This window comes from Doryrhamphus excisus, chromosome 14 (genome assembly GCF_030265055.1).
Source record: "Doryrhamphus excisus isolate RoL2022-K1 chromosome 14, RoL_Dexc_1.0, whole genome shotgun sequence".
Lineage (NCBI taxonomy): Eukaryota > Metazoa > Chordata > Actinopteri > Syngnathiformes > Syngnathidae > Doryrhamphus > Doryrhamphus excisus.
In genome coordinates this window covers 19,802,761-19,819,814 of record NC_080479.1, presented here as the reverse complement: position 1 = coordinate 19,819,814, position 17,054 = coordinate 19,802,761, and the positions used below count along the sequence as shown (strand labels likewise).

Sequence of the window (17,054 nt, the reverse complement as noted above, 5' to 3'; positions counted from 1 at the left end):
TCGAGATGGCGGCGCACATAATCCAAACATGCCATGTCGCCTGCTCCGCTAACAGGACCCCTAATGTTGTTTCTTGGAGCCGCGGTGGGACCATCGCTTTCGGGACGTGCAACTCGGTGGCTTTGTACGACCCCCAGGTAGGGAATAATGGGATTTTTCATCGCTTTTTTTTGTCTTTTTCCACATCTCAATTACGTTTGGGGTAAACATTTTGTAGCTACGACAACAGACACGGGTCAGTTCCTTGAAACTGGCGTTTAATACATGAGCTTTTTTTCTCATACGTGTCACTAAATGACCCCGTCATATCAAACATATGCAAATTAAACTTAATATCGTGAAAGACTAATTAACAACTTGGAAAAATATACCTCGTTGGCTGCTGGTAGTAAAAAGAGGTCCTTAAAGTCATGGAAATCCACGTGACTGTTAGCTTCCCACTTAGACTGTACTACTTCCTCCTTGGTCCTTCAATTAATGCTGCCACTTAGCAGCACAAAACAACAATCTTTAGTTCCGCCGTGGCAACAACGAAAACATACACAATAAATTAACTTATTTGTCAGCTCGTTATAATAATGTGCAATCTTTTAACCCGTTTTTAAGCTTCAATTAAATACTTTATTAACTAAATTCATGAACTCATTTAAGAATTATGCTTAGTCGATTTCTGTAACTTACACGTTTTACCATGCTAAATGGATTATTTCTGTTTTTGTCGTAGGAAAGGAGGGTTGTTTGCATGCTGAATGGACACACACATCGAGTAAATGCAGTCCAGTGGGTCCATAGAGAGAATTCCGGTGAGTATGGTATTTATTTGGCATTTGGCATATATTTGGCAGCAGGATGTGGCGGTTAACGAGTAATACCGCAGCCTCCCACCAGGGGGCACTCATGCACCGCTGTTGTAGACCTCACCGCAAGATAAGATTGAGCCCATTAGAAATGTAACATATTCTATTGCGATTCAAACCGCAGCTCCTGAGAGCCACTTGGTCTCGGGAGGCTCAGACGGCCGTCTCCTCATCTGGGCGGCTAAAAATGGAAAGGTAAGGGTCTCTCGGGTCGCCGTTTCTTTGCCCTTAAGAGTTACTACTAAAGCCAAACTGTGCAGTTTGTGCAGCTGGTGGAATGTAAAGGCCACACGGGTCCAATTTGCGCCGTGGATGCGCTCTACACGCATGCGGACGCGCGCATCCTGGTGGTGTCGGCGGCATCAGACTCCACTGTCAGACTGTGGCGCTGCAGTGATGCCGAGCAGGGTATGAGATCCAGTGCCTTGCCGTATGTGTACACACTGTTCTGAAATGACACATTTTCAAGTGTAATGTTATTTCGGTGTCTTTCCTCCAGCTGAGTGCCTCCACACGCTGTCATTTGGCAGTGGCTTCGTGATGGATGTCTCCCTGGCCCTGCTGCCAGGCACCAAAGGTACTTTCCTCCATTGACGCTCATTATTTTTCCCTACTTGTCATCCATATCAACGTGCACCTGCACGACACGCCGGAGGGCCCTTGCACATTCCTCACAAGTCTTTTGTCGAGTGGGGGGGGGAGAACATGCGCCGCCTGCTGCAAGTCAAACTTCTTCCTCTCCCGCTCTGTCTCCTGCAGTTCCTGTGCTGGCCTGCGGGGGCGACGACTCCCGGGTTCACCTGTACGTGCAGTCCCGCGATCAGGTAAGCCGACTCGTTCATGCCGTAAAGCTCATAAACTGCATAGCAACGTTTTGATTTTTCCCACTGAAGCTGAGAAGAGTCATGACGCTACAAGGACACGAGGACTGGGTTCGAGGTGTCGCCTGGACGTCCGTAGGTGAGATTTTGACTCGTTTGTGTGAGTTTTACGCTCCAGACCGTTACAAACGCTGTGCGTTTGGGGTCAGCGCGCCCAAACAAACATTACATTCACGTGGTGACCACATCATAAAGACCTCCTCGCTCCATCTCGTGGCGGCAGTGAGGTGTTGCCAGTGTCAGTTTCCCCCCCCCCACCCCGTTGTTCGTCACATGTGGCCATCGCTCACGCTCGGAGACAGCGGCGCGTGTTTTTTGCTAACCACCGTCTGGAGTGTATTTATTACTGCAGTAACCAGGCAGCGTGTCACGTCCAAGTGTGAGCTCCTCGGTGGTTCCCATGCATTTATTTATTTGTGGCGGGCCACAACACTGCTGTTCATTTCGCTTTTACACAACATATGTGTCTCTCGTGCATCCCGGTGGGATACATTGTGGTCATCTACGAGCAAACGTGCGTCTGCGGCGGGTGCAGGTGGTGAGCTGCTGTTGGCCAGCTGCTCGCAGGACTGTCTCATCCGAGTGTGGCGGCTGTGCGCCAAGTCCGGGAAGGATGCCCGAACCTCCACCGAGGAGGAGGAGGACGAGGAGGAGGAGGATGCCGACAGCGTCATCAAAATGAAAGAGGACATTTTCCAAGTGGAGGATGAGGAGGAGAGAGGCGAGTGCAGAGCATCGTGATTAAGGCAAAGATGGCGGCGCTTTACTTTTGTCAACGTGTCCCCCGCCTCTGCTAACAGATGTGCCCTCCGTCTTCGCCGTGTCTCTGGAGACGGTCCTGGCAGGCCACGAGAACCGCGTCTACGGAGTCCACTGGCAGCCTCCATCTTACGCGGGTAACCCACGTTTGAATATGCAGCCGCTCGCTTACGAGACATGGACAACATCGAAACCTAATGAACGTGGACTTTGTCTTTTTGTCTCCCCCTGCAGGTGGCAAACTGCAACAGCCTCTCAGGCTTCTCTCAGCCTCCATGGACAAAACCATGATCGTCTGGGCTCCCGAGGAGGGGTCCGGGGTGTGGGTGGAGCAGGTGAGTCCATGCAGACACACGCCGGCTCTCCCTTTAGCGCCGTCCATGCGGCCGTGGAGGCACGCTCAGGTCGGCCTCCTCCATCATTCACTCACACTTATTAACAAACACATAAGGCCCAGGATGGGTCTGCCCCCCCCCACTGTCTTCCTCTCCAACGTCACCAGCCTTCCCCTCCTCCCGCCACCTCGTCTCTCCCAGCTCCCGACATCTGCTGCTGTGCCAGAACGGGGGGCTAAATTTAACACAAGCGTGGATGGCGACCAAAGTCTAGCTGTCCTCCCTGGCCGCCTGCCCCCACAGCATTAGCATTTTGATGCCAGTCTCACCCACAAGTGTCAAGGTGGACCTCATGCGAGACGGCTCAATTAAAACTTAGCTCAGCGTTTTTTTTTTTTTGTTGCATTTCTGCGCAAAATGAATTGAGAACTCAAACTCTGGTGGACATGAAGTTAGGCGAGGAACCACCCAGAACATAAACCCCCACACGGCAATGCGCTCGCTTGGAAGTTGAGGAGGAAATAGTAGACCAGGGGTGCTCACACTTTTTCAGCATGCGAGCTACTTTTAAAATGAGCGAGTCAAAATGATCTACCCACTACAAAAATGCAAAACATCTATTTATTTTCAAATGTATTGAGGATTATTTGTACGTACAATGTATGTTGATGTACCTTACATAACCAAATGAGCCAATATTGCAAAACACACATAATTAACTATTAACATTTTTTGTAATTACCTGAGTTTACTTTGATGACTTGCACTGAATTGAACCAGCCAGGGATGCATAGTCCGGACAGTAGCTGCTGATAGCCAGCCTCAAGCACACTTCCAAATGTTTATCAGTCATGGATAATATCCGTATCATAATATCCGTATAATATTCCATATCCGTATGGAAGTGATATGTTTTTTGCCTTTTTACTTGGTCCAGTTTTTGCCTTTTTACTTGGTCCAGCTCCTTCACTCATTTTAGTGACCATAAACTTTAGCGAGGGCTTAAAATCTAACGCAATTCGCCGACTAGCTTAGCACTTTGCATCGTTGTTTACGCATGAGCGGTGACCTAAAGGTCAAAATTCAGTTGTCATCTGACTGGTTGTCCTGTATGTCAATCAAGTAACGGGGATGGATGATAGGCTGACATCGTAAGTTCTGCTGCACTTAGAGACGTTGTTTGATTTGATTGGTCGCCCGAAGGGCAACATTCAGTTGTCATCTGAATGGCTGCCCTGTATGTCAATCAAGTGACGGCATTGATGCTGGGATGATATTTTTTTTAAGTCACGCCGCGATTGACCAGCGATCGACCGGTAGATCGCGATCGACTTAATGAGCACCCCTGTAGTAGAGGCTAGTTCAGAAGAGTTGACGGACCAAAAACTGTTGTTGGTCAGTCGCTACCGGAGACGAGCTAGAACACCGCTATCTGTATCTCTTCATCCATACCCGTAGTGGGTGGGGCATAAACCAGGAGACGATAACACATGACTGGATCAGAAGTTGCAATATTAATTATTCATCTTTCCTCTCTGTTTACTGCGTACGTGTGTGAGTGATCTGTAAGACGTCTGTGTGAGGTTGGTGATTCATGCCAACATCCAGCGACGGCAAAACGGGCAAATCATCCGTCAGCCTTTTTTTAGACGCAAACTGAAACGGAGGCGAGATGAGGAAGACCTAAGAAAGCGGAGGAGGCGGTGCACGACGCCACACAAGACATTTTTAAACTTGCCGGTTTCACCGCGTACGCGAACGAGGCACCGCTCGGCTTCTTGGGGGGGGCGGAGCAGGAAGAGCAAATAGACGATTACCGATCATGAAGAGATATACACGTTTTTTGTTCGTACATTATGGATTATATGTGCATTCATGACGAAGACGAGCTACATTAAAAAATAAACGCGCTTCTCGTATTTCTGTCACTCACGTGACCTCCACGTGGTCACCGGGCACTCAAACCTTCCTTACATCAAAGCCGTAAAATACAACCTGGTGGAAGTACACCTACGGAGCGAACACGCAACCACACAAGCTAACCCTGTTAGCTTCCACGCGGTTGTGGGTAAACACAGACCGCTGTTCCTTCAGATGCGCCCACAGTTCATTCACCTTCCATCTTCTCTGCTGTCATATTTTTCGGCCTGAAGGTCATATTCTGTCAACACACCACCGTAATGGACAACGCGGGTAAAAAAAACACAAGCTTGCTAAAAGCAATTACTATCGCCTAGCGCCATCCAGTGGTCGTAATTAGAACAGCAGCTAATTGTATCAAAAATTCAGCTTATTTTTATGCTTTACAACAGGGGTCGGGAACCTTTTTGGCTACAAGAGCCATGAAGACCAGATATTTTAAAATGTGTATCTGTGAGAGCCATATACATTTTTTTAAACATTGAATGCAATAAAATGTGTGCATTTTTATGTAAGACCAACAGTTTTAGATATAATGGGCTCTAATTACGTAGACCAGGAACACCACCCCACGCCAAGGGGGTGTGGCCAGCACACTTTCGTGAGCAGTGCAGTGTCTAATAATAAATCAAATACTTGCTGCCATTAATGCAACTTCTGCTGCTGCATGGTTTTGCACCGTACTCCGTATATTTAATTCTTTTGGCCATCTTTGCCAGAAGGCTTGGTTCTGCAGCTTTAGCTAGGCGACTATTTGACTAAAGGAGGAAAGTTTACATTTACATGTTTTTTTGACATCTTAATGACCGAGGTAGACTACCGCATTACCCAGTAATAATCGAGTTTTGGTGTTTGACCTGGAAAATATCATCAGGAAAGATGGATATGGTCGACCGTATTGCAGTAGAAAATAGATGGCCGGATTAAAATGCATAAGAAAGTTTTGATTTTTAATATTTTTAACAGTGATTTCTGTGATGTTTACTTTAAAATGTTAGCAAAAATACATTTTTATTGTGGTAAATGCTTGAGAGCCAGATACAGTCATCAAAAGAGCCCTACCTGGCTCCCGAGCCATAGGTTCCCTACCTCTGCTTTACAAAATCAAAATTTGTGGTCCTGATCTGGCCCGCGGGCCGCATGTTTGACACCCCCTGCTCTGTAGTCACCGGTACTTCGCGTCTAAGGCATGAAATCACCGCCGCCAAGCGCGGTAGCGATGGATGGGGGTCGACGGCGCTACGACAATTAGCCAACCCTCCCTCGCCATCGTGCTGAAGAGGAAGTTGTGCTTATTTTTTGTTTGTCCAATTAAACGTGAGTAGTAAGCCGCCGTGGCATCACACGAGGCCTTTCTGTCATTGTTAAGGCTCGCTGTCCTAATTTTCTGGCGAGCGGGTGGGTGGGTGGAACGCCGTTTCCTCTCTCGTGTTTGTGTTTCACGGCTACGGCAATCGCACCATGGGACACATTTCTCTGGCTTCCTCTTCTTCACTTTTAACGGGGCGGCAGTTGACCTTCCCGCAGGAGGGAGGTTGTGGTATCTGCAATCTCATCAATCTGGTTTGACTGATATTAGTATTGTTTATTAGGTTAATGAAGGACGGTGAGTTGGGGGGTGCGGGGGGGGGGGGGGGGGCGATAACATCTTTGTTTTTCTTACCACTGCTATCTGATATTTGGTAAATAGGGTTTTGTCTACTGGTGTGTCGTTGGCTATTTGGAATCGGTATGCAATTAGAAAATGGGCAGACAGAGTGTGGACTCCTATGCTACACATGCTAACTTTCTAGATCAGGGGTCGGCAACCTTTACTATCAAAAGAGCCATTTTACCCCCTCGCTCACTGAAGAAAAATAGAATGGAGCCGTGAAACATAATTTAACAGCAGAATATAGGGGCTGCATAGCGGTCGAGTGGTTAGCGCGCAGACCTCACAGCTAGGAGACCCGAGTTCAATCCCACCCTCGGCTATCTCTGTGTGGAGTTTGCATGTTCTCCCCGTGCAAGAAATGTGTAGCAACATGCTCACATCCAGAGCAAATTGCGAGTCTCCCAAGATTTTGATTGACTGCCAGATTTGAAGGGAATTTTGGGGTATCAAAGTAGTTCAGAGGAGAAAAAGCGGAGTTGATCAAGTACTCTTGCTAGTATACGGTCTCACAGAAAGTCCCATTTTTTTCAAAAGTAATTACAAAGATGCATATTTTCCTCATTTGGGTGTTAAAACAAATATTTGAGCATTGCAAAGGGAGCCACAACAAAGAGGCTGAAGAGCCACATGCGGCTCTGGAGCCGTAGGTTGCTGACCCCTGTTCTAGATCTTCCAGAATCTGCACCTATTCCAGCTATATTTCCAAGACGCTCCGTGTTAATTTATGACACCAGGGCCCGCCTTTGGGCAAACCCGCTGCACTGTGATTGGTCCCACTCCCAAGCGCTCCCGACGACTTCTGGACTATTGCCGAATCCCACATTCTAATTTAGTCGGACAATCTTGACACATGGGTAGTTGAAATACGGTCATGACAGGTTTGTCTGTGGGACTTCCCGCGTTTAGCAAACACTTGGGCAGATCCACCCACTGTGCTAGCTTACACCGGCTATTGCTGTACCGTACCCGAGCTCACACTCGCCGACACGGAAGGGTTTCAAAGTTTTTTTCGCCAACTTGGCAGATGTTTTTCGCTTGATGTCAAGGCGTATTTAGTTGGTTCGTGTTTGTGACGACACGCCGCTATCAATGAGCGGTCCTCACGTTGACGTTGCGCTTCGAGTGTTTCATTCCCACTATCAATTTCAGCGAGATATTCGGCATTTAACTGTGGATTCTGTTGTTATTGGCCAATTTGGTTAACGCAGAAATGATAGTTCCCTGCATTGGCGATGACGTCACTTTGTTTTGTTAAACACGTCCAATAATTCCCGTCAGTGTTTAAAAATTCACTAGAAAAATGATGACGGATAATTAGGTGAGATTTTCCAGAAATATGATGGGGAAGTAAGGCGACATTTTTTTTTGGAAAAATGAGCGAAAATAGGATACATTTTCCAGACAATGAAGGATTGTTTGTGGTAAACTTTGACAGGAGGGCGGACGTTTCTTGGGGCAAACAGTGTTGTCGGGTACGAATCCAACCATTCCAAGTGTACCAGCTCATTTGTTCGTGTATTTTAGGGCTATCTGACTGAATGCAGAAGAATAGTTCTTTAGAGTCTGAACCGGTGTGACTGAAACACAGGACCACAGGTGCTTTTCTGTGAAAATATATATTGTAAATGGGGGGGGGTAAGGTGAACAAAATGACAAACAAAAGCAAATATTCACAAAACAGAGGATCACAGCAATCTTTGTCAAGTAGCTGGTGTAACACTTTGATGAGTCTCTGGTGTAACGGTGGATTGAGGAACTCCACCGTGGAGGAATGCTCCTCATCCTCATCCTTTAGCCCCCTCCACCCTTTAGCCCACTACCCACTGAGAGTCAAAAGGAAAGACAGTCCTACCCGTTCGCTGCCACTTCTGAAGGCTTCCTTGTTTGGTTCCGAACCAAAGCCGTCTATAAAAAAAACCTGACCTGTACAGGCCAGAAACAGGCGTCAACATGTCAGTCAAGATCTACAAAATGTACCGGTAAACATTCCAAACAATTACATTTCAAATTTCATATTCCATACACATGTAGCGTCCGCAGACGTGGCTGGTAAAAGGAAAAGCTTACCGCAACGTTGCTTTCTTTAGGTTTGATTTCAAAAAAAGGGGTTGTGAGCATGGCGCTTGTTGATAGGGTACCCTTGCGGCAACCACAGCCAATCAGGAGGGGGCCTCACGTCAGCTGACCAAGTCATATGACCGCTCCTCATTAGAGGGTCGTGGCACGACGTGGGTGACATCACCGAGTGAGATGCTGGGCTGGTGGCGGTGCTTCGGTGAATTGCTTCTTAATTAGATTCATCTCATCAATGACATTTCTGCACCTTCGCCTACCCCGCCCAACCCCATCCTTGGCACGATGCACGATTAGCGCCCGAAGCCACGGCACCGCCGCCGCCGCCGCAACGTGTTATTCCCACAAAAGGTGGTCGACGGAGAGGAAAATGATTTTCCAGGCGTTTGAAGTTTAGTCAGGTGTGGGCCATCTTTCTGCTCCTCCGTGTGGGCTTCTTTTTAAAGCCATAGTGCGTCACACGCGCACACACACACGCCTCAAACGAGAGCCAAACGCTTTGAACCGACTGCTAGCTCATCTACACCGCGAGCTTAACCTCGCGCACACACACATGCACGCACACGGCGTGCATCAAAGACGTGCCAGCGAATTGAACTGGAATTAGCATTTTGTGTCTTTACAAGCAAAGGACGATGAAAGGCCTCGTCAGCGCTCTTCCTGGGTGTCCCCCCCCCCCCATCTCCCTCCCCACGCTTGAAAAAGAGGCCTTCAAGATTTTCAGCGGCGTTAAGCGATCCCGCCACTGTCCCGATGAGGACTCATGCCGATCAGATTGATTGGTTAACCTTGTCAGCGTCTTACTAACGAGACGTAATTAACATCTGGGGGAAGATGGGGACACACACACAAAAAATCCAAATCACCCCCCCCCCCCCCTTCCACCCTCCAAAGAATAATATACAACTTCCTGCTTGGTTCTTCCTGGCGCCGCCCACCATCCCATGTCCGTGTTGTTCTCCTCCTCGTAAACAAGACGTATGACACAGTTTGGCCCCCGTTGTTTTTGCCCCCCCCCCACCCCCGTGTGATTTACAGCCAGCCGCTATGTGCCGAACGTTAAAATCAATCTGCTTAATGTTGCGTCTCCCTCCAGGCCCCGCCTTGCACGCCCCCGACACGACCGCCGGAGAAGCGCCGCCATGGCAGTCATTAGTTTTTCCTGGAAGTCCTTCTTTTTTTTCCGCTTCATTTCCTGTCCATCGCTTGACTTTTAGATGGGGGCTTGTTTACATTAGTGGCGCCCCCTGTGGGTTTGGGTTTTATTAGCGGTTCAGAAGCGCTCTTGGACGTACGGACAGTTGGTTGCTAAGTCAGTAAGGTTTTGCTCACGTTAGCATTAAATTAGAGAATTTTTCCAGAAAATGGAAAAAAATCCACCCCCCCATATCTGAAAATGTAATAATTTTCAGGGACAGTAAGGGGAAAGAAGACACATTTTTCAGGAAAATGTGGGGACATTTTTTTTTTTAAGGGCCAGAAAACAAGGGAAATTTGTCAGAAAAAAATTGGCAAAATAAGAGAAAAATTTCCCAGGAAAAAAATTAAGGGAAAATTAAAAGGAAAATTCCCCCCCATTTAAAAAAAAAAAAAAAAAAAAAAAAATGGCAAAATGTTGGAAATTATTCAGAAAAAAATAGGGAAAATTAGGGAATGTCCTCCCTAAATGAGGGAAAAATAAGGAATACGAAGGAGGAAGTAAGGGTAGTTTTAGTTTAGTTTTCAGAGAAATCAAACAAAATAAGTTTCTTTTCCCCCCAAAATAAAAATAAAAAGTAAAATGTGTGAAATTTGGTGACGTTTATCAGATCAAATTTGGGCCACGGAGTAGGAGAGCACGTTTTGACACATTTCCGCCCAAATGATGTTTAAAAAATGAGGACATTTTTGGACGTAGAACGTCCGACTTGGATCACTTGCACCTCAACAAGATGCCGCCGCCGCGCGTCTTATCTTTGTGGACGTGAAATTGAGCTTTTATCTCCTTTCCTTGGCAGCCTGGCGTGTTCATAAGCTAATTAAAGATGGAGGAGATAACGCTGGTCCGTGGGCGGCGGGCCAAAGTTGCAAAGCGTAAATAGATCTGGCCTTGCGGGTGCAATTCACCTTAAGCGGCGATGTGCGAAACACCGACTGGTTTGTCCCTCAGGTACGCGTCGGCGAGGTGGGTGGCAACACTTTGGGCTTTTACGGTTGCCAGATGAGTCCGGACGGGTCCATGATCCTGGCTCATGCCTTCCATGGAGCGCTCCACCTCTGGTGCAGGGACCAGCAGGAACATGTGAGTACGCCAGACCATGAGTGTGTTCTATTGGGTTACCATGGTAACAGCAGCACACGAGATAAGGAATCCTTACAATGTTTTCCAGGGGGAGTGGAGGCCTGGCATCGTCCTGTCAGGTCACTTTGATGCGGTCCAGGACCTGAGCTGGGACCCCGAGGGGGAATTCCTCCTCAGCGTGGGCTCAGACCAGACCACCAGACTCTTCACTCGCTGGAGGAGGAAGGACAGCAAGACGGTAAGGAAGCAACGAGCAAAGAACGTGTGAGGAACATCTCCCATGAGATCTCACCAACTTCACACCGGCCCCCCCTGCAGGCCACCTGGCACGAGATCTCTCGTCCGCAGATCCACGGCTACGACATGCAGTGCCTGGCCATGGTCGGGAGGTTCCAGTTTGTGTCCGGCGCCGACGAGAAGGTCCTGCGGGTCTTCCAGGCGCCGCGGAACTTTGTGGAAAACTTTGCTAACATCTCCGGGAACTCCAAGGAGAAGCTGCTTGCATCGAGTGTGAGCCTGGGGGGGGCGGGGTGGTAGTCACATGACACGGTGTCAGTACACTGTTTTGAATGTTCTATGTTCACGTCAGAACTGTGCGGGTCTGCCTGAAGGGGCCAGCACCCCTGCTCTGGGTTTGTCCAACAAGGCGGTCTTTCAAGGTACAGAAGCTCTCGACTTTCAATCTTTCTTGTCACATTTGACGTGAATTCGCTTCTTAAAACGTCAGGTGACCTCGCGTCCAGGACCCAAGGAGACCAGGAGCGGATCAGCAGCGTCTCCGACCAATACCAGGAGTCCTACTTCCATCCCGTCAACATGACCGGTAGGTAAACATCACGCTTGAAACTACTGGAGCTGGTCTCTTTCCGTGTATTTGGTCGGCTCCTTATATGGTAGGGGGGTGGGGCTAAGTAAATGGCATGTGGACATGCAGGAGGCGGAGCTAAAAGGTCCTACATCAGGGGTGGGCAAACTTTTTGACTCGCGGGCCGCATTGATATAACAAAATTTCCGGGGGGGGGGGGCAGACTATATATTTTACACGTAACAGTCCACCTGGTATTATTGTATCTGTAAAATTGTCATGCAATCTGCTATTATTATTTATTATTTTATATTTATATTTAAATATTTAAAAAAAAATAATAAAATATTATAATAATTAAAATAAAATTAAAATAATAATTATTTTATTATTATGTTTAATATGCAAATATAACAATATTATTATATATAATTCATATAATAATTAGCTTTAATATAATAAATATAATAATCATAATAGTTATAATAATAATATAATAATAATTATTTTAATTTTTATTATTATTATGTGCCTGTGTCCCTTTTGAGTTGAGTTTAAATTAAATACTTTTGAAAGATTGGGCGGGCCGTATTCAAACACTTGGCGGGCCGGATGTGGCCCCCGGGCCGTAGTTTGCCCACCTCTGTCCTACATGATTCTATTGTACAGCGAGGACACAAACATTAGCATGCTGTAGCTATGTGATGCTAACATACTATTACCGATATGCAGAGCCTCCACCGGAAGACCACCTGCTCCAGAACACACTCTGGCCCGAGGTCCAGAAGCTGTGAGTATCCACGGAAACGTGATACTAATTTTATTGCCGTCAATGTGAACGTTTCAATTCAGGTTTCGATGCGCTTAAAAAAAAAAGCATAGCGGCGAAAGAACTCGAGGATGTCGTTACTGCTACACGGCCACAGATACATCCCGGTCCTGTCAAAACACCGCAGCGACTAGTACTGCTACTAGTAGTACTGCTATGTGTAGTAGCGGTGTAGCAGCTTTGCATCGGGCCACCTGGCGCTGCGCATTTAGCAACAACCTCCATGCGCCAAAAAAAAAAAAAAAACACACGGCAAATGTTTGTCTTTTAAGTAACGTTCTCTGAGGCCACATCAAAATGAATCAGGACTCTTTTTTTTTTTGTTTTTTTTTTCTTTCTCTCTCCCCCTTTTTAAAGGTTTCCAATGCGGCAAGATGGAATTGTTTGTTTGCTTTGGGCCCCGAGGCTTAATTGCTTGTGAAAATGATGCTCTTGCTTCCTTTTCATCATCCCACTTCCTGCCACTCTGCACACACACACACACACACACACACACACACACACACACATAATACGCGGAATATATTGCCTCCATTTTGGAGCCAATGTTAATTGTGTTTACAAGCCATTTTGCCGTAAACATGACATATTTGGACTCCAAAACTGCATCGAAAAAGGAGTTGATGTTACCTTAATAATGGCGTCCTTTTACCCTCATCGGTACCGCCTTCTTCTCCTCGTCCTCCAGGTACGGCCACGGCTTCGAGATGTTCTGCCTGGCGTCCGACAGCGCCAGGACGGTGGTGGCGTCGGCGTGCAAGGTGAGCCACGGAGCGAGCTTCCAGCGCGGCGATAAATCTCATCTCCCCGGTCTCCGTCTCGCAGGCGTCCAAGGCGGAGCACGCGTCCGTGCTGCTGTGGAGCGCCGCCACCTGGCGTCGGCTGCAGGCGCTGCCGTGCCACGCCCTCACCGTCACACAGATGTCCTTCTCCCCGGACTCGCGCTTCCTGCTCGCCGTCTCCAGAGACCGCACCTGGTCGCTGTGGCGGCGGGACCCCGCCTCCTCCGCGGGTGAGACGCCGTCACCGTGCGACCGCTACGCCCGCCGTGCTCGTTTTCACCGCCGCCATCTTTGTTCTCGTGCAGAGTTTTCCCTGCACGCCCACACCACCAAGGACACGGCCGTGCACACACGCATCATCTGGTCATGTGACTGGACTCACGACAGTCGCTACTTTGTCACGTCCAGTCGGGACAAGAAGGTGACGCCAGTTTGGCCTGCTAGTACTAGTAGTACTCGTAGTATTCATGTGTATGTATTTGTACAGGTGATAGTATGGGGACCGTGTACCACCGACCGCTCTGGGGATTCTCCTCACATGACGCCGTGTTCCTCCATCTTGGATGTGGGCGACTCCGCCACCGCCGTCGCTTTCTGCCCTCAACGCTGCTCCCATGACAGGTACTCTTTTTTTTTTTTTACAGTACTACACACAATACTACTACGACTACTTGTAGTACTACTAGTACTTTTGCTTCTGTGTCAGCAGCTGCTATTACCACCAACACGACTACTACTTCTAGCTACTACAGTATGGTAATACTACTATATCTACAAAAGCAACTACTAGTACTACTATAGCTTCAAAAGCAACTACTAGTACTACTATATCTACAAAAGCAACTACTAGTACTACTATAGCTTCAAAAGCAACTACTAGTACTACTATATCTACAAAAGCAACTACTAGTACTACTATAGCTTCAAAAGCAACTACTAGTACTACTATAGCTTCAAAAGCAACTACTAGTACTACTATATCTACAAAAGCAACTACTAGTACTACTATAGCTTCAAAAGCAACTACTAGTACTACTATATCTACAAAAGCAACTACTAGTACTACTATAGCTTCAAAAGCAACTACTAGTACTACTATATCTACAAAAGCAACTACTAGTACTACTATAGCTTCAAAAGCAACTACTAGTACTACTATATCTACAAAAGCAACTACTAGTACTACTATAGCTTCAAAAGCAACTACTAGTACTACTATATCTACAAAAGCAACTACTAGTACTACTATAGCTTCAAAAGCAACTACTAGTACTACTATATCTACAAAAGCAACTACTAGTACTACTATAGCTTCAAAAGCAACTACTAGTACTACTATATCTACAAAAGCAACTACTAGTACTACTATATCTACAAAAGCAACTACTAGTACTACTATATCTACAAAAGCAACTACTAGTACTACTATAGCTTCAAAAGTAACTACTAGTACAACTACTAATACTTCTGTGTGTAACTGTGATTGCTACTGCTATCACTACTAGTACTACATATGGTATACTACTACTGTTGCTATCCATTATTATCTTTTTTATTTACTATCAAATACTACTACTATGCCTACTCTAACAACTACAAATTCTAGTAGTACAACTGCTACTGCCACTTTTAGTGTGTCTCGTACTACTACTACAGCTAATCCCAATCGTACTACCAAAATGATACTGAATATATCTAATAGCACTACTACATCAATTACAACTAATAGTGGTAATACTTCCATCTGGTCCTGCAGTTATGATTGTGAGTACTACCACTGCTAATTCAGTCTTTCATTACGAGTACAACTACTGCTAATTGTAGTACTGCTGCTATCGTTGCTACCATTTGAACTGCTAATACAACTTGTACTGCCACCAGTACTACTTTTCTGCCTGTACTTTTTCCCAGCGTGTGGTTGTCATGTACTACACCAAATGCAGTAATAATGGGAATAGTTGTGATTCCTCTCTTGGTTGATGGTTTGGTTCCGTAGGTTGATGGTGGCAGTGGGTGTGGAGAGTGGGAAGGTACTCTTGTACGGGTGGACGCCTGGCGGACCGGCTGACGGGGGGCAGGACTGGATCCGCCTGGGAGAAACCGACGCATCGTATCCTTCTGGGAAGCTGCCGTGTTTACCTCAGGCCCCCTATTTGTACTTCCAACATGTAGTATGGATGTACAGTAGTAGTAGTAGTAGTAGTACTAGTAGTAGTGGACTTGACCTTGACCACATGGCGTCCGACAGACAAAGTCACACTCTGGCCGTCAAGAGGCTGCGATGGAGGCCGATAGCGGAGGACGAGGAGGCGACGTCCTGCGTCCAGCTGGCCAGCGCCGGCGCCGACCACGCCGTAAAGATCTTCAGCATCAAGGAAGACGCCCTCTAGCGCCACCTGCTGTCATCATCTAAAGGTGCAATCATGTCTTTTTTTTTTTAATTATGAGGACAATAAAGGACAAGTTTTCTATGGACTATCTTGTCCTGTCCTCCGCTGCTCAACTTTGTCTATGAAACTTGGGTGCGTTCATGAAACGCTGGGAAATTACAGCCTTTCTGCTGAAGGACGTTCTGCGGGAGTAGATCCACTGGCGCTTTGGCGGTTAATGTACGAGCGGGAGAGACTAACGGCTAACTGCCGCTCGTAACTCTTCGCTAAGCACGTCGGGGGAAGGGGGGGGGGGAGGGTGGGGACGGGGGCGCGCCTGACCACCTCCAGCTTTTGGGACGTTTGGACCGTATGTCAAAGAGATTTCCCGAGCAGGAGCGTAAAGCCATTATAAGGAATGGCCGCCATTTTTAAAAGTGGAGTGATGGTCCTCGCCTTCCGTCAACACGGTCGTGACCATCAGCATGCTAATGCTGTTGCTGTTGGGGGAGGGGGGCGGGGGGGGGGGCGTCCTTGGGCGGCGGTCTTGATGAGATGGGCTCAACGGGCGCTGAGGAAGGATTAGAAGACGTCTGAGAGGTCTTGGAGAGGCAGCGTTTTAATCTTTAATATGAAATCAGAGGAGAGTGTGTCCTGTTAGCACGCCCTACTCGGGCCTCCTGCTTGGTCACTTCATTAGGTACACTAGCCCAATTTCTATGACATTATATACAAAAATATAGTTCTCCAACACTGGTATTTGTGCTAGTACTTATCTGCTTGAAATATACTATCAAAACATTGGAGGCACTTGATGCAGTTGTATATTTTTGTCATTCAAGAGCATGACAAAGTGTCTAAGTACTAAGTATGTACCGTTCTCTAATACTAGCATGTTCTGGTATTTTATTTAAAAAAATATCCAGCCAAAAGTTTGGAGACACTTTGTCATTCAAGAGCATGTGAAAGTGTCTTTAAACTTTTGGCTGGATATTTTTTAAATAAAATACCAGAACTAAGTATGTACCGTTCTCTAGTACTGGCATATTTTAATATTTTATTTAAAAAATGTTTCAAAAGTTTGGAGACACTTTGTCATTCAAGAGCATGAGAAAGTGTCTCTAAACTTTTGACCGGTGTAAGTATGTACCGTTGTCTAGTACTGGCATATTTTTGTCAAAAGTTTGTAGACATGCTGTCATTCAAGAGCATGAGAAAGTGTCTCTAAACTTTTGACTGGACTAAGTACTAAGTATGTACCGTTCTCTAGTACTGGCATATTTTAATATTTTATTTAAAAAATATCCAGTCAAAAGTTTGGAGACACTTTGTCATTCAAGAGTGTCTCAAGTGTCTCTAAACTTTTGACTGGACGAAGTATGCACCGTTCTCTAGTACTGGCATATTTTTGTCAAAAGTTTGGAGACACGTTGTCATTCAAGAGCATGAGAAAGTGTCTAAGTACTAAGTATGTATCGTTCTCTAATACTAGCATGTTCTTGTATTTTA

General features: G+C 46.6%; 1 protein-coding gene across 1 annotated transcript; it reads left to right on the top strand.

The window, feature by feature from the left end:
- Positions 1-15,842, top strand: LOC131101915 (elongator complex protein 2-like). Its single transcript, XM_058047322.1, has 22 exons — positions 1-137; positions 725-803; positions 982-1,052; positions 1,118-1,265; positions 1,357-1,434; positions 1,617-1,681; positions 1,751-1,817; positions 2,274-2,459; positions 2,539-2,634; positions 2,732-2,832; positions 10,629-10,760; positions 10,849-10,998; positions 11,079-11,270; positions 11,350-11,419; positions 11,488-11,583; positions 12,298-12,355; positions 13,083-13,155; positions 13,220-13,406; positions 13,482-13,597; positions 13,664-13,797; positions 15,173-15,286; positions 15,425-15,842. The coding sequence occupies exons 1-22, from the start codon at positions 6-8 to the stop codon at positions 15,564-15,566; spliced, it is 2,487 nt and encodes an 828-aa protein (XP_057903305.1). The 5' UTR covers positions 1-5; the 3' UTR covers positions 15,567-15,842.
- The last annotated feature ends 1,212 nt before the right edge of the window (positions 15,843-17,054 follow it).